This window comes from Psammomys obesus, unplaced genomic scaffold, assembly GCF_907164565.1.
Source record: "Psammomys obesus unplaced genomic scaffold, mPsaObe1.curated_primary_1811, whole genome shotgun sequence".
Lineage (NCBI taxonomy): Eukaryota > Metazoa > Chordata > Mammalia > Rodentia > Muridae > Psammomys > Psammomys obesus.
The window spans coordinates 601,077-619,733 of NW_026596110.1; the positions used below are offsets into that span (position 1 = coordinate 601,077).

The window sequence follows — 18,657 nt, forward strand, 5'->3', positions numbered from 1 at the left end:
TTGACATCTAGTTCCTTGGGCCAAACATGAAGAGGACCATGATGACTCCTGTTATAGACAGGAGTTAAAGACTGTGCATAGCTGAAAAACATAATTCCTCTGCAGATGCAGTAAGAAGAAGCCAAGCACCAAGCTTAGACAAACTACTGTATGTTAAAGCAAGAATAAAAAGGAATGAACACCGGAGATTGTTGGAAATGAATGGTTATACTAACACAATATCTTCCCAAGTATTTTATGTAATAGAACTAGTTAGTATGTTATCATGTTCCTAGGAATAGAAATATTAATAATCTTAGGCAATGCTTCACATGCAAAGTGGGGCTACAAGGTACCATGTGACCTGTAGTTTATGAATAGTGGCCATTTGGTGGACCCAATTCAGGAGGCTGGGAAACCTAAGATCAAGGCACCATAAAGTTTTCTGTCTGACAAGGACCTGCTTTCTTACTCATGGATGGTCCCTTCTAATGGTGTCCATCTGTGCTAGAAAGGCAGGAGGGATTCCTAAAGCTGCTTTTGCATAGGCAAGAATTTTAACCCTGAGGACTCCTTTCTCCTGACCTTATCACTGCTCAATCACTTTGGAGTAAGGGTCTCAGCACAGGAATTTGGGGAAAATGTATATATTCAGATATAAATGTATGTGTCCCAATTTTAAAGTAGCTTCTGATGTGTCTTAGTTTCCCAAATCCAGATAAGACTCTGAAAAATCTTGCAAAGATTCAGTCCTAAGCAGTGTAACTTACTATTAAAATGTGAGACAAGGGCCCAGCTTACACATCCTGATGACAAGTCCTCTGTTCTATTCATTATACTGTCAACTGTCTTCCACTTTTAGCCCTGGGGGAAAAATGTCTTCTGCTATTCAGAAGGCATTTTGGCTTCAGTAACTATTTCATGAGGGAAAGAAAAATAGAAAGATACTTGGTGCCATCCATACTACAGTAGATTTCAGATGTCGACTCTGTCTTTGTATAGCATTTGAAGCTACTGAAATAGCTGACACCAGTTGTTCAGTTCCACAGATGTTTGTCTCAGTCAGGGAAGAGATCTCTTTAAATGTTGATGTACAAAATACTAAATTGGCTAACAAGATGGTTTTATTGGTAAGAGTGCTCAATAAGCAAGAGAACCTGAGTTTAAATTCCTTGCACACATAGAAAATACCAGAAACACTCATAACTCTATTCCCAAAAATTGAGGGCTTAGAAACAGAAAGATCCAGGGAGCTCACTGGTCAAACAACCTAGCCAAAATAATGAGCTTCTGAGTTAGTGAAAGAACCTAGCATAAGATAGCAAGGTAAAGATTAAAAGAGAATGCCAAATGTCATCTTCCAGACTCTATAAGTGCACATAGGCACCACTGTAATCTAGCATTTATGTGCATGCAGCACACACATATGACACACATACAACATATAATACATACATATATCACATGATCCACACATTAAGTCCTTAATCTCTTTACTAACTAAAGATAACCTTTTCAGGTTCCATGCTGTATTTGTACTTAGTAATTGTTCTAAGCTTTGTAAAAACCCCCTACATTTAAAATATTCATTGTAATGAAAATTGCAACTGAGTATAAAAAGGGAATATAAAGTAAAAATAACAAATTGCATGGAAATTAATGTTCTTGTGGATTGTTAATTGTTTAAAGTGCACTACATTGTTTTATTGAGTTGATAAACTATACTCACATGACATTATCTTTTGAAGTATAAGCAGAGAAAAATTATAGGAATATGTTATTTCCCAAAATCAGATGGTATACAAATATTCTCTAGAGATTCAAAGGAAGTATTCAGAATAAACTGAATATGACAGTCACTGGTGCTGGATTGTGATGATCCAAGCTTTGACCTCTCTTCTCCCATTAAAATCCACTTACAAATTTCACTTATTTTCTCCATCAGGAAAATATCCAGTAAGAGTTTTGTGCATTTATTTTCTTTGTAGATATGACATCATGAATCTGCAGTACACTGAAGCTAACCGCTATGACTATGTCCATGTGGGAACCTGGCATGAAGGCGTGCTGAATATCGATGATTACAAAATCCAGATGAACAAAAGTGGAATGGTACGGTCTGTGTGCAGTGAGCCTTGCTTAAAGGGTCAGATTAAGGTAAGACACAAATGTATCACTAGACATTATTCACAAAGAGATCCCCACCTGTGCAGTAGTAAAGAAAAACAGATATATATTTTTTGAATTTTATTTTTTTCTTATCAGTTACATTTTATTAACTGTATCCCAGCCGTGTCCCGATCCCTCATTCCCTCCCAGTCCCTCCCTCCCTCCCTCATCTCCACCCTGCCCCTTTCCAAGTCCACTGATGGGGGGACCTCCTCCCCATTCATCTGATCCTGTTTTATCAGGTATCTTCAGGACTGGCTGCAAAGCCCTCCTCTGTGGCCTAACAGGACTGCTCCTCCCTTGGGGGGGCGGGGAGGCCAAAGAGCCAGTCATTGAGTTCCTGTTAGAAATAGTCCTTGTTCCCCTCACTTTGGGAAACCAATTGGTTACTGAGCTACCACAGGCTACATCTGAGCGGAGGTTCTAGGTTATATCCATACATGGTCCTTGGTTGAATGTCAGTCTCAGAAAAAACCCTGTGCCCAGATATATTTGGTCCTTGTGGAGCTCCTATCCTTTCCCCATCAGACTAACTCCCCTTCTCTCTTATGATTCCCTGTACTCTGCCAAAGGTTTGGACATGAGACTTTGTTTTGACAACACTGCTAGTTAGAGTCTTTCAGATACACTCAGTAGACTCCTGTCATACATTCAATGCATATCCCATCTGTCTTTCTAAACGAGGATTGATCATCTTACCCCATATTCGCTCTCTTGATTATCTTTTTTAGGTGTATAGATTTCATTATGTTTATCATACCTTATAGGTCTGTATAAGTGAGTATATACCGTGTTTGTCTTTCTCCTTCTGGGATATTTCACTCAGAATGATCTTTTCTATAATCCTCCATTTGCCTGCAAATTTCATGATTTCCTCCTTTTTGATTGCTGAGTAGTATTCCATTGTGTAAAAATACCACAATTTCTGTACCCATTCCTCCGTTGATGGACATATGGGTAGTTTCCAGGCTCTGGCTATTACAAATAAAGCTGCTATAAACATGGTTGAGCAAGTATCCCTTTTGTGTACTTGAGCAAACTTTGGGTAAATACCTAGCAGTGGTATAGCTGGGTCTTGAGGAAGCACTATTCCTAATTGTCTTAGAAAGCACCAGATAGATTTCCAGAGTGTTTGTACCAGTTTACATTCTCACCAACAGTGGAGGAGGGTTCCCCTTTCTCCACAACCTCTCCAGCATGTGTTGTCACTTGAGTTTTTCATCTTGGCCATTCTGATGGGTGTAAGGTGATATCTCCGGGTCGTTTTGATTTGCATTTCCCTGATGGCTAATGAGGTTGAGCATTCCTTTAAGTGTTTCTCTGCCATTCAGTATTCCTTTGTCAAGAATTCTCTGTTTAGCTCTGTTCCCCATTTTTTAAGTGGATTACTTGGTTTGCTGCTTTTCAGCTTCTTTAGTTCTTTGTATATACTCGATATTAGTCCGCTGTCAGATAAAGGGTTAGTGAAGATTCTTTCCCAATCTATAGGCAGTCGTTTTGTTTTGATGACGGTGTCCTTTGATTTACAGAAGCTTTTCAGTTTCATGAGGTCCCATTTATTGATTGTTGCTCTTAGAGCCTGTGCTGTTGGTGTTCTGTTCAGGAAGTTGTCTCCTGTGCCAATGAGGTCTAGGCTGTTCCCTACTTTTTCTTCTAACAGATTTAGAGTATCTGGTTTTATGTTGAGGTCTTTGATCCACTTGGACGTTAGTTTTCTGCAGGGTGATAAATATAAATCTATTTTCATTTTTCTGCATGTGGACATCCAGTTGGACCAGCACCATTTGTTAAAGATGCTGTCTTTTTTCCATTGAATGGTTTTGGCTTCTTTGTCAAATATCGAGTATTCATAGGTGTGTGTGTTTATTTCTGGGTCTTCTATGCAGTTCCATTGATCCTCCTTTCTGTTTTTATGCCAATACCATGCAGTTTTTATTACTATTGCTCTGTAGTACAACTTGAGATCGGGGATGGAGATACCTCCAGATGATCTGTTGTTGTACAGGATTGTTTTGGAGATTCTGGGTTTTTTGTTTCTCCATATGAAGCTGAGAATCTTTTTTTCAAGGTCTGTAAAGAATTGAGTTGGTATTTTGATGGGAATTGCATTGAATCTGTAGATTGCTTTTGGCAGGATGGCCATTTTCACAATGTTAATCCTACTAATCCATGAGCACGGGAGATCTTTCCATCTTCTGAGATCTTCTTCAATTTCTTTCTTCAGAGACTTGAAGTTTTTCTCAAACAGGTCTTTCACTTGCTTGGTTAGTGTCACCACAAGGTAGTTTATGTCATTTGTGGCTATTGTGAAGGGTATTGTTTCCCTAATTTCTTTCTCAGCCTTTTTGTCTTTGGTATACAGGAGGGCTTCTGATTTTTTTGAGTTGATTTTGTATCCTGCCATTTTGCTGAAGGTGTTTATCAGCTGGAGGAGTTCTCTGGTTGAATTCTTGGGGTCGCTCATGTATATTATCATATCATCTGTAAATAGTGACACTTTGACCTCTTCCTTTCCGATTTGTATCCCCTTGATCTCCTTCAGTTGTCTTATTGCTCTGGCTAGGACTTCAAGTACTATGTTGAAGAGGTATGGCAAGAGTGGGCAGCCTTGTCTTGTTTCTGATTTCAGTGGGATTGATTTAAGTTTCTCTCCATTGAGTTTGATGTTGGCTATAGGCTTGCTGTATATTGCCTTTACTATGTTTAGATATGTGCCTTGTATCCCTGATCTCTCCAAGACTTTAAACATGAATGGGTGTTGGACTTTGTCAAATGCTTTTTCAGCATCTAAGGAGATGATCATGTGGTTTTTCTCCTTCAGTTTGTTTATGTGGTGGATTACTTTGATGGATTTCCATATGTTGAAAAACCCTTGCATGCCTGGGATGAAGCCTACTTGGTCATGGTGGATGATATCTTTGATGTGTTCTTGGATTCGGTTTGCAAGTATTTTATTGAGTATTTTTTGCATCAATGTTCATAAGAGAGATAGGTCTGAAGTTATCTTTTTTTGTTGGGTCTTCGTGAGCTTTAGGTATCAGGGTACCTGTCACTTCATAGAATGAGTTTGTTAATGTGCCTTCTGTTTCTATTTTGTGGAATAGTTTGAAGAGAATTGGTGTGAGCACTTCTTTGAAGGTCTGGTAGAATTCCGCGCTGAAACCATCTGGCCCAGGGCTTTTTTTGGAGGGGAGACTGTGAATGACTGCTTCAATTTCCTTGGGGGATATAGGGCTGTTCAGTCTTTCTATCTGATCTTGACTTAATGTTGGAAGATGGAATCTATCAAGAAAATCATCCATTTCATTTAGGTTTTCAAATTTTGTGGCATACAGGCTTTTGTAGTATGACCTAATGATTGTTTGAATTTCTTCAGTGTCTGTAGTTATGTCACCCTTTTCATCTCTGATTTTGTTGATTTGGATAGATACTCTCTGCTTTTCAGTTAGTTTGGCTAAGGGTTTGTCTATCTTGTTGATTTTCGCAAAGAACCAGCTTTTTGTTTCATTGATTCTTTGAATAGTTTTATTTGTTTCTAATTGATTGATTTCAGCCCTGACTTTGATTATTTCCAGCCATCTGCTCCTCTTGAGTGTATCTGATTCTTTTTTTTTTTTCTAGGGTTTTCAGTTGGGCCATTAAGTTGTTTGTATGTGATGTTACGAATTTCTTCTTGCAGGCACTTAGTGCTATAAATTTTCCCCTGAGCACTGCTTTCAATGTGTCCCATAAATTTGGGTATGTTGTGCCTTCATTTTCATTGAATTCTAGGAAGTCTTTAATTTCTTTCTTTATTTCTTCCTTAACCCAGCTGTCATTGAGTAACAAGTTGTTCAGTTTCCATGTGCGTGTTGGCTTTTTGTTATTTCTGTTGTTGTTGAGGTCCAGCTTTAGTCCATGGTGGTCAGATAGAATACAAGGGATTTTTTCAATCTTTTTGTATCTGCTGAGGCTTGCTTTATGACCAACTATATGGTCTATTTTGGAGAAAGTTCCATGCGGTGCTAAAAAGAAGGTATACTCTTTTGAGTTTGGATGAAAAGATCTGTAGACGTCTATTAGGTCCATTTGATTTAGGGACTTTGTAAGTGTTTTTATTTCCCTATTTGTTTTCTGTCTAGTTGATCTGTCCCTTGGTGAGAGTGCAGTGTTGAAGTCTCCCACTATTAAGGTATTAGGATCAATGTGTGATTTAAGCCTTAATATTGTTTCATTTACGAATGTAGGTGCTCTTGTATTTGGGGCATAGATATTCAAAATGGTGATGTCCTCTTGGTGGATTTTTCCTTTGATGAGAATATAGTGGCCCTCCTTATCTTTTTTGATTAACTTGGGTTGAAAGTCTATTTTATTAGATATTAGGATGGCTACTCCCGCTTGTTTTCTGGAACCATTTGCTTGAAAAACTTTTTTCCAGCCCTTTACTCTGAGGTAATGTTTATCTTTGTTGCATAGGTGTGTTTCTTGGATGCAACAGAATGTTGGATCCTCTTTCCGCAACCATTCTGTTAGTCTGTGTCTTTTTATTGGGGAATTGAGTCCGTTGATGTTGATAGAAACTAGTGCCAAAAATTGTTACTTACTTTAGATGTGGGTTTGGTAGTGTCACTGAGTTTCATTGCTTGTATTCTTTTGTTTTTTTTTTTTTGTTGTGTAGTTATCTATTTCCTCTGTTTCCTTCGATGTAGTTGTTTTCTTTGGTTTGGAGTTTCCCTTCTAGTAACTTCTGTAGAGCTGGGTTACTATGTAGATATTGTTTAAATTTGGTTTTGTCTTAGAATATCTTGAATTCTCCGTCTATGTTGATTGAAAGTTTTGCTGGGTATAGTAGTCTGGGTTGGAATCTGTGGTCCCTTAAGGACTGTATGATTTCTGTCCAGGCCCTTGTGGCTTTCATAGTTTCTGTTGAGAAATCTGGTGTGATTCTGATAGGTCTACCTTCATATATTACTTGGTCTTTTTCCCTTGCTGCTTTTAGAATTTTTTCTTTGTTCTGTAGGTTCAGTGTTTTGACTATGATGTGACGTGAAGAATTTCTTTTCTGGTCTAGTCTACTTGGTGTTCTGTAGGCCTCTTGTATGTTTATGGCCATCTCCTTCTTTAAGTTGGGAAAGTTTTCTTCTATAATTTTCTTGAAAATATTTTCCGGACCTTTGAGCCTGTTGTCTCCTTTTTCTTCTACTTCTATTATTCTTAGGTTTTGTCTTTTCACGGTGTCCTTGCTTTCTTGGATGTTTTGTGTTTGGAACTTTTCTGATTTTATTTTTTCTTTGAGAGACATGTCAATTTCTGCAAGTGTATCTTCAGCTCCTGAGATTCTTTCTTCCATCTCTTGTATTTTGTTGGTGATGCTTACCTTTGTAGTTCCTGATCTTTTCTCTATGTTCTCCAGCTCCTGGTTTTTCTCTATTTGTGTTTTCTTTATTGATTCTAATTCTGTTTTCATGTCTTGCACCATTTCCTTCATCTGTTTGAATGTGGAATCCTGCTTTTCAATGACGGCTTCTATTTTTTTTTTTGTCTGTTTCCTCTCTATGTATCACTAATTGTGCCTCTACTTCTTTGGCTATAATTACCTGTATTTCTATGAGAGCTTTGTTTATTTCTTCTTTATTTGCCTTCATTTGTGTGGACATTTCTTTGATAGCTTTGTGTATTTCTTCTTTGATTGCCTCAATTTCCGTGGTCATTTCTCTGAGAGCACGATTTATTTCCTCTTGGTTAGTCCCGATTTCTTAGGCTATTTCTCTGAGGGCTTTGTTCATTTCATCTTTATGGGCCTTTAATAGCTGGAGAAACATAGTTTTGAGGTCGTTTTCTTGTATAATTAGTGAATTGAAGTGTCCATTGTTTTGTGGGGTTGCTGGTGAGGGTCCTGATTTTTGTTGGGTGTGTTCTTACGTCTGCCTCTAGCCATCTGGTTATTTATAACCCTCACTGTTTGTTCCTTGAGATTGTAGTTCGGGCTATGATCCTCTCTTTCTGTTTTCTGGACTGTTTTTTCAGGAACATGAAAGAGGTTCACTGGTTTGGGAGTGTGCACTGTGGTTTCAGTTTTGCCTAAATAAGGAATGTGACGCTGGCGCTATTCACATGTACTTTTAGCTGGCACAGTGTGCATGCGCGGATTCTCTGACTATTGCAGTGGCCTGCAAGCCAATATTACGCAGTTCTGTCTGAGATCCAGGGATTGTTTGCCTGGATTATACTGTTGGACCCGCAAGGCAGAGGCTACAATGTTGGGGTCGCTATCCCAAGAATCCCTATGATGCCCACACTAGGGGTGTGGGTGTCAGGGATCTCTTCTGGTTGTTTCTGTGGAGAGGCCCTGGGACTGGGGCAAACTCTCCCTAGAAGGCTCACTCACTCTCTTGCAGGACAAGTTGGAATGCACAGGGGTTCCCCTTGCTCTCTACTGTCTGATTTGGTCCTGCTGCGGGAATGTAAGCGGGTAGGCTAACTATGAGCTCTGTGACCCTGTGTCCGCAGGACTCAGTGTCCACCTTTCCTGTGTGCTGCCTCTCTGTCCTTTCCCTCTGCCAGGAGGGGTTATGTTGAGTGGTCCCGGGGTGGCACGGGAAAGAGTTAGGTTGAGTGTTCTCAATCCCAGATCCCAGGCCCAGATCTCTCTGCCAGAATGAGCCTGGTGGTAGAACCTATGTTTGCTGATCCTGAGAGAGTACCAGGTGGGGTTGACTGTCCTCAGATCCAGAGCTTGGGTTTCTCTGCTAGGGGCCACTGGTTGAGCTGGGGAGAGGGTGCTGTGTCCTTGGCAGGCTACCTCTCTGTCCTTCCCCTCTGATCTTCCCCTCTGCTAGGGCAAGCTTATGGAGGTGCTCTCAGGGGAGTGCCAGAAGGGGTTGGGGCTTCTCAGTATGATCCTGAGTCGGAGTTTCTTTGCCAGGGGTCAGGGAGGGGGGCGCCAGTGATAGAACTTGCTGCTAGACCTTATTGCCGCTAGACCCAGGAGAATCTCAGGACGTGTAGAATGACCACAGTCCCAGATCCCGGGTTGAAGTTTGTTTGCTAGGAGCCGCCTGCAGCACTGGAGTTCTGGCACTGTGAAGCCGCTGTGCGCCTCTTTATCCTTCTGCTCCGCCGCGGCAGGGTTATGGCAGCTTTTGGGGGAGTGCCTGAAAGGATTGGGTTTTCTCAGCCCCGATCTCGGGTTGGGGTAAAGACAATGTGGTCTGTGGCAGATTCTGCTGGATGCCTCCTGCCTCCTCCCAAGAGGGAGTAGAGATTTTGGGCTGGGTGCGCAGCTGCTCTCCATGCGCGGTGGGAGCTCAGTTGTGATGGAGGCGAGTACTGGGTGACCTGTGATTAGTCTTGCAACTTTCCTTCCCCGTGGGGTTTTCTTGCGACTGGGACTCCCAGGATCTGGCACCGTTGTGCCCACCAATCAGCCTGGGAACATGATCAGGACACGCAGGCTTGCGGTTCCAGCCCAGAGACCCAAAGCCTGCATTACCCAGGATCTCTTCCTGGTTCTGGCTGGGCAGCCGAGAGTGGACCTGACCGATTCCCACACCGTGGGAGCCTCCCCTCACCTGGGAAACAAGATAGCTGTTGTTTTAGGGCCCAGAGTTCAGTCTCCTGGTCGCTGCACGGAGTGTGTTGCCCCGCTTCTCAGACACAGTGTTCTCCCTGTACCGCCATCTTGCCCTCCCCAAAAAACAGATATTTTTAAAGCAAAACTTCAGAAAGGAGATTGTTGCTTATGCCCTTATGTTTAACTACAACTGAAAATCAAGGTTTTTAGATATTTATATAGGCATTTCAATGATTTGAGATATCTAGATATTCCATTGGGAAGAATGTAAATTATTTAAATAGTTTAATATTTTAGTAGCAGAGATAGGCTGGGAACTTACATATACTGTAGGCAGCAAAACGATGAATAATTGCATCAAAAATCTAAACAGAAGTACATGTGGAAACCAGTAATTGTGCTAAATCATAGTGGCAGCTATTACTAAAGAAAGCTCTGGGAACCTAATGCACAGCATGGATTGTGATGGAAGTATTAACAAATTTCACTGTGGCAATCATTACACAATGCATACATATATCAAACCTTCATGTTGCCCAACTTGATATAACGTTTTGTCAATTATTTTAAAATTAAAAACTTAGGAACAAGAGTAAATGTGGAAATCAAAGCCAATAATATCACTTAGTCATAGTTCCAGCTATTGTTAAAGAAGGGAAAAGCTGTACAATGCCAAGAATATAGCTAAAGTAACAATCAGTCTGGGGAGAAGGAAAACCAAAACAATACAGAATCTGTGAATAGATTGCTCTTTCCCTATGAAGTACTTCGGTCCTTCTGAAACAAAATATTTTTTTAAACAAAATGAGTCTCCAACTTTAATTATATCCAGGACTTTCAGGAAAAAAGAAGTGAATAGCTGGTAATAATACCATATGTAGAAAATTAAAGAAAATAAATGCTAGACACCAGGTTTCTTGCTGGATGTGTTGGGGATAATAGTCATAGAAAAAGGCTGGGTAACATGTATTTAGGTCCAGGCTATTGCAGCAGTGTTGTATAGGGCAGGGGTGGTAATCAGGCAGGCATAAAGCTCAGATAAACTAATAGGTCTTCCCCAGCTCTAATTTGCTGTGATTCATCTCAAGGAGCAGACAAGCTGTCATGTAAATGTTGCACAGCACAATTGGGGCGGGAGTGGATCTCTTGTAAAGCTCTGGACCCCTTTCTGTGCTATAATTATGCCTTGCTCTCCCTAGGAGCTTCGAACCCTCTCCCTAAATGGAGAGGAAGCCCAAAGCATACTGAGGAGCACTCAGGATACTTATGTCTCCTGAGGTTGAAGCATAACCTAAGCTTTTCTGTGGAGGATTGAGATGCCTTATATGAACTACTACAAAAGTTAGGAGGTTTGGCTCCTTTAAGAGCATGAAGCCAAAAATAAAAAATAAAAAATAAAAAAGAGCATGAAGCCTTTTGTATCCAGGAGGGCTACTGATTTTTTTTTGAGTTAATTTTGAATCTAGCCACTTTACAGAAGGTGTTTATCAGCTGTAGGAGTTAGAATTTTTGGGGTCACTCATGTGACATCATATCACATCGTATCATCTGCAAATAGTGATACTTTGACTTCTTCCTTTCCAAATTGAATCCCCTTGATCTCCTTTAATTGTCTTATTGCTCTCACAAGGACTTCAAGAATTATGTTGAAGAGATAAGGAGAGAGTGGGCAGTCTTGCCTTGTCCCTGATTTCAGTGCGATTGATTTGTTTCTCTCTGTTTAGTTTGATGTTGGCTTTATATTGTCTTTACTATTTTTAGGAAAGTGCCATGTATCTCTGATCTCTCCGGGACTTTAAAATAAACAAATATTGGAACCTTATATCTGACAGAAAACTAATATCCAGGATATATATATATATATATATATAAAACTCAAAAAGTTAAACAGCAAAAAATCAAGTAATTCAATTAAAAATGGGATACAGAGCTAAACAGAGAATTCTCTGTAGAGGAATATAGAATGGCTGATAAACACTTAAAGAAATGCTCGACATCATTAATCATCAGGGAGATGCACATCAAAACAACCCTGAGATTTCATCTTACACCCATCAGAATGGCTAAGATCAAAAACTCAAGTGACAACACATGCTAGAGAGGATGTGGAGAAAGGAGAACCCTCCTCCATTGCTGGTGGGAATGTAAACTTGTATAACCACTTTGGAAATCAATCTGGTGCTTTCTCAAACAATTAGGAATAGTGCTACCTCAACATCCAGCTATACCACTCCTAGGCATATATCCAAAAGATGCTCAAATATACAAGTACATTTACTCAACGTTGTTCATAGTAGCTTTATTCATAATAGCTAGAACATGGAAACAACCCAGATGTCTCTCAACTGAGGAATGGATACAGAAATTGTGGTACATTTACACAATGGAATACTACTCAGCAATTAAAAACAAGAAAATCATTTGTAGGCGAATGGTGGGCTCTAGAAAAGATCATCCTGAGTGAGGTATCCCAGAACCAGAAAGACACACATGGTATATACTCACTTTTAAGTGGATATTAGACATATAACATAGGATACACATATTAAAATATGTACACTTAAAGAAGCTAAGCAAGAAGGAGGACCCTGGGTAAGATGCTCAATTCTCGTTCAGAAAGGCAAACAGGATAGACATCAGAAGAGGGTGAAAACAAGGAACAAAACAGGAGCTACCACAGAGGTCCTCTGAAAAACTCTACCCAACAGGGTATTAAAGCAGATGCTGAGTCTCATAGCCAAACTTTGGACAGATTACAGGGAATCATATGAAAGAATGGGGAGATAGAAAGACCTGGAAGGGACTGGAGCTCCACAAGGAGAGCAACAGAACCAAAAAATCTGGGCCCAACTGAGAGTGATTCTCCAACCAAGGACCATGCACGGAGATAACCTAGAACCCCTGCTCAGATGTAGCCCATGTCAACTCAGTCTCCAAGTGGGTACCCTAGTAAGGGGAACAGGGGCTGTCTCTGACATGAACTCAGTGGCTGGCTGTTTGATCACTCCCCCCTGAGTGTGTGTGGGGGTCAGCTTTACCAGGCCACAGAGGAAGACAATGCAGCCAGTCCTGATGAAACCTGATAAGCTAGTGTCATATGGAAGGAGAGGAGGACCTACCTTATCAGTGAACTTGGGAAGGGGCATGGGAGGAGAAGAGGGAGGGAGGGACAGTGGGGTTGGGAAGATACAAGCGAGGTTCTACAGCTGAGATACAAAATGAATATATTGTAATAAATAAAAAAATTAATAAAAAAAAAAAAAACACCACCACAACAAAAGAGCATGAAGCCACTGAGAGAAGTTGTTAGGGTGAAAAAAAAAAACTGTTGGTATCTGTAGCCATTTTCCATTTTAAGGAAATAATTAAGTTCTGAGACAAAGTGAAGTTTGAATTATCTTTCACCTTCTCTGAGGAAGTTACACTGAAACCAACTATACTCATGACAGCTAGATTGATTGGGTGCTAATGTGCTCTTACTATGACCACTGCGGCCATGGTTAGCCACTTGGTTTGTGAGTATTATAGTTTGTGTGTGTGCCACAGAGATTTTTGTACTGCAACTTAGCCCTCAGGGTGACGTTGTGGAGAGGTGGCAGAACTTTTAAGAGGTAGGACATATGGGAAAGTAAGTCATTTGGGATATCACTCCCAAAAGAGATTAATATTCATCATTTGTCTCCTTCAGTGATTTATCATGGCAATAGTGTGTTATAAAGCTTAGACTGTTCTGCAAGCAAACCAGTTTTCCTTGTCGTGCTGTAGCCCAAAGAAGCCCTCATGTGCAACCAAATCATGCTGTTTAATCTTGGACTTCCAGTCATCAAAACTGTGAACTAAATAAATCTCTCTTGCTTATAAATCCCGTAGCTTCTAGTATTTGGTTTTGGCAACAGAACGTGGGCTAATTCAGTGGACCACATTTGTAAAGGATTCTGATCACGTCCTGGGTAGTGTAGAGCAAAGGAGATACAGATATGATGTTAGTTTCAGGCTACGTAGGTATTTCAGTTGTGTAAGAGTGACTCCTAAACTGCTACCAACAGTGGTGCTTCTCACTGGACATCCACTTCTTGTGTAGATGTAACTCTTCCACATGAGGCCATCTGGTGGCCCTTAGGAGTATGTTCTCTGAGATTCAGAGGTATCAAACTTCCTCCTGACTGACACCTTACTATGAGATTGGGATCTCATAGTATACATTGGGATCTTTTGTTTGTTTAGTTAGTTGTTTTTGTAGGTAGAGAGAAAAAAAAAACAAAACAGAATATTGGATAACTCAAGTCATATGTGGGGAGAACAGAGATACCCCAGCACAATGTTATCCTGACTCTTTCCCAGTTTCAGTGATACTGAGTTGGCTATACAGAGGACCACTACAGAACAGCTAATGCAATGGTTTTAATTTTCAGGATACGGGGTTGGGGAAAAAATGGGCATGAAAAACATTTTTCCCCAGGAAATCACCACATTCCAAATCCCTGTGCAGCCCCTCCTGTCACTCTGTCCTTGGCAGGCTGTAACTGGGTGCTCACACAGCATGTGCATTTCCATTGCACATCCCAGAAGGGAGGCCTTTTTTCTTCCCAAGTTTAGAGGCTAGGGTGCTTGCATATATCTGTCTGCCTTGATCCTGAAGTGTTTCTTCAAGCATGTCTGTGTTACATCCATATGATGCTATCATAGGAAATCCCAGTAGTCATTGTTGAGCCATTACAGTGTACTCAGTATAAATGCAAATCTTTCAGGGGCCAATTTTAGAAATATTCTGTATTCTGCAAGATAAAAATATTCTGCTCTCAGTAGCTCCTGGATGGGAGATATATTTTTCCCCCCATAAATACTTTGGGAGGTGAAGAAACAAATGAAATCTGAATAACATTACCAAATAATAACACTTACATTCTAACACCACTAATTTGCCACCTACCAGGTGTAGAATAGAAATCTAGCTTTCAGTAGCCACGGTGAAGACAGTCAGCCTGAGAAGTACATGTGTTTGTATTAACTGGGGAGTAGAGCTTTCAAAAGGAACCCCTTCTAAACATAAAATGCCATAGATGCTAAAGTAATAATTTGATTTCTTTTCTGGGAATCTATAAAACTTTATGATAATTTCTTTTGATGCTATTAAAAGCACATTTTTTTCTGCTAGTTATTTTTAGAGATATACAACTAATAAAATACTATCTAATGATGCCAATGCTTTATTGGTAGAGCCAATTCTGGACAAGATAAATAATGCCACACAGTTTAATAGAGGGCATTTAATATAAGTTACTGGTTACAAACATAAAAGGGGATGCTTAGGCAAACCAAAGATGAGAAACAGTATGATTCTATTCCCACTCTTAGAATAGAAGGATAATGAAAGAATTCAGAGCCTTGTTCTAAGATGCTCATGTACACTGGGAAAAAGATGCCTGTCTTCTGTGTTCTTGCTCTTTGTACTTCTTATTTGACAAGTAGACCCAGACAAGAGTAGGCAAGAGATCTCCCAGGTTTTCTTGAACTACAAAACTGCACTACACAAGCCTTTAATTGTAATTCTACCCCAGACAAGTGAGAACAAAGGAAGAGAGGAAGGGAGAACTGAAGGAATAAGAATGGGCAGGAAGTCAAAGGAAGATTAGAGGAAAGAAGGAGGAAGAAAGAAGGAATGAAGTGGAAGACCTGGAGTCACCCAGCAGGTCCTTGTCTAAGGACAACGGATCCCTTACAAGTTACTTCTTGAAGTGACTCTTCCATAGAAGGTGTTACCCTACTGACCCTGCTTTATAGGTGATGGATCTGAGACGCAGAGTTGTTGAGTCTCTTGTTTCTCAATTCCTGCATTCAGAATGTAGCAAAACTGGGCTGAGGGCCAACCCCAAGCTCTTATCCCACAGCCACATGTTCAACTCTGTTATTATGTGAACTGGCATGTTTCCTCTAAGTGCAGATTTCAATTTCCAAGCACTGGATTTTCAACAGTTCACAATAAAAACATAAATAGCGATCCACTTTAAAAATGCAAAGGGAAGACTGTCCAGAATCAAGGAAAAACATTTTTTTGTGAGGTGGGGAGAGGGAGGGAATTTTTAATAGAGACAAAGAAAGTACTAGAGAACGTACAAATCTTTACAGATTTACAGATTGCTTTCAGAGTGTCTGTTCCCTCTCTTTTTCTCTCTCACCCCACCACACCCACACACATACACACACACACACACCTTCTTCCTTTAAGTTGGTCTTTTTTTTTTTGGTCTTTTTTTTTCTTTAAGTTGGTCTTTTTGTCAAAATTCTGAGTTTGGGATGGAGGCTCTGGTAAGGGAGGAAGAGGTTCCCTCTTATCCTCACTTGTTCTGGTCCCGGTATGAACTGCAAATATTTCCTCATTACACATGACCATTTGTTCTGCAGTAAAGCTATGCTATTTTTCCCCTTGTAGATAAAAGTCCAGTCACACATATAGGCTTAATTAAAATAAGAAAGTAATATGCATTTATTAATTAAATTTTTAACTTACCATTTAGAAAACAATGATTGTTTGAAATGTAAAATTTCCATACCTACTCTGAGGCTATCTGAAATAAAACCACTAAAAAAAAAAAAAAAAAATTAAAAAAAAACCCACTAAATTTTTTGTACTCTTAAACATCATGTAAAAGCAAAATAGAAAAGAAAAACGGTTTACATTTGGTTGGAATATTCTGTCATTTAATCTTTTCTCATTATTCTAAAATGATGGTATAAATTTCAACTCAGCCAGAAAATAATTTCAGATTTATGAAGGCTGGGGTATCTGTCACTTTAAATTATGGTAATATTTACAGCTTAATTCTGACTTTACATATGGAATTTGTGGTATTTTTAATGTGCTAGCAAAGGACTTCTACTCTACATGAGGGAATAACAGAATGCAGACTGCTCTCTGCCATAAACAATGGAAACGCTTGATAAAATATTTGAAGCCAATATGTTCCAACATCGGTAGATAGTTTTTGACCTTGATGCCAGGGAAGTGAAAAAAATGTGCAAGGAAAACCCTAAAACCACTCAGGCTTCCTGCCTGGAAGCAATCTCCTGGTTGCTCAGCTACACAGAACACAGAATTTGACCATCTTGTTAATTCAAGAAGACAGAATCAGATTTTGGAAAGCCACAGTTTGCAGCACAGAGAAGTGATAAGATGGATCTCTGCAGGAAACAAATAAATAGTCCTGGGACTTAGTACAGGAGTTTCCTTGAGTATTTGAACATCAATCTGCATGTGAAAAGTCTGAAGGGTCCAGGCAAAGAAAATGACTAGGAAGTGAGTTTCAAAGCTGACACAGCCAGGAACTGTTCCAGTTTTCATCAGCCAGAATGCAGATGTCTTATTGAACATACATGCAATTGAATAAAGGTCAAGAAGAATCAGAATTTATTAACAAGATAAACAGTTTCTAAAATAGAGCATTCTAGGTTTGTTCTATAACAAATATATTCAATACATTCATCATAGGAGAGGTGATTGTGACCCAACACATTTGTAGATGAAAGGAGACATCAAAGTGTCAAAGGGTAGGTTAAATAGTCCCAATTAAAGGACAAGGTCCAGAAGGGAGAGAACTGGGTGTAAAAAACTACCTGCTTGCTAGACAAGGTTGAAAACTTCTTAATGAAAGAGAGTGAGAGAAGAAAAGCAGCATGTTGTGCCTTCACATACATCATGCCCAGCATCTGGTCAAAACCTCTTAGACATTGGTGAGAAATTTGGAAAACTTAACAATACATTATCAGGAAGAACATCAAATGATACTGTTTCTGACATCTTGATGAAAGAAGCTGATCTGCAGATCCAGCCACTCATCCGCATTGAGAGAAAACCAACAAAATATACAAAATGAAAAAGCATGGGTCGAATCTGGGATGTAGCCAGCGATTCTGGCCCCATTTCCCTTTCCCATAGCATTGTTTAAGTGTATTTAAAGAATGGAAAAACTTTCAGAGAAAAAAATATATTGTTGTTTTTTTTCTCTTAAAAGTAATTAATAAATGTAAACATAAATAAGGATAAAGTTAAATTTTGTTTTGTTTATTTGAGATGGAGTCTCACTATGTAGCTCTGACTGTCCTGGAATTCACTGTGTAGACCAGACTGGACTTGAACTCACAGAGATCCACTTGCCTCTGCCTCTCGAGTGCTGGAATTAAAGGCATGTGTCACCATGTTTGAATTCCTATTTCTTAAAAAATGCTTGAATTCTTATTTCTTAAAAATGCTACAGAAATAATGTAGTCAATTCATTGTATGAACATGCTACCAAACAGCTTCCAAATTCAGGACAGAACGAGTTGACAACCACGCCTGATCTCTGAACTCATGGGGTTTTTAAACCTTCCAGGGTCCTTTTAGCAGGCAGCAGATTTTTCAAAGTTACTGTGATGACAAGTCCTCACCCAAAGCTTGTGTGGGAAACCAACTACACAGTAAGTGACACCTCTGTGTCTTGCAGGTCATACGGAAAGGGGAGGTCAGCTGCTGCTGGATCTGTACTGCCTGCAAGGAGAATGAGTTTGTGCAAGATGAGTTCACCTGCAGAGCCTGTGACCTTGGGTGGTGGCCCAATGCAGACCTGACAGGTAGGAGCCAGCTCTCTTGTAGCATTGCCCCTCTGAGGTTACTTATGAATTAGTTCCTGGCTTTTCACCATGGCCTTTTGCTATGCTACACACTTGGTAGAGCTTGTGCCTGACAGTACATACAAACTTTTGAAGTTTAAACGCCCTGTATTGAAAATGAAGTTCATTTCCATCCAAGCACAAGTGAGTTGATATGTGCTTAGATATTCTGTTACAGATATAATTTTCTATTTCTTCTTCTCAAAATTTTACTTGGAGGCATTTCAAGCCAACTGAATTTATATTTGCTAACATTTCCTGGACATCGTCTAAGTTACCACTACATCCCTAAAGATACACACATAAATGGA

General features: G+C 39.8%; 1 protein-coding gene across 4 annotated transcripts in view; it reads left to right on the top strand.

The window, feature by feature from the left end:
• The window catches only part of Grm1 (glutamate metabotropic receptor 1), a 607,848-nt gene that overhangs the window by 443,266 nt on the left and 145,925 nt on the right, over positions 1-18,657 (top strand). For all 4 annotated transcript variants that reach the window (XM_055629123.1, XM_055629124.1, XM_055629122.1 and 1 more), the window contains exons 6-7: positions 1,968-2,136; positions 18,181-18,307. In XM_055629123.1, the coding sequence (XP_055485098.1) occupies positions 1,968-2,136; positions 18,181-18,307 (296 nt within the window). The remainder of the gene's footprint in view (positions 1-1,967; positions 2,137-18,180; positions 18,308-18,657) is intronic.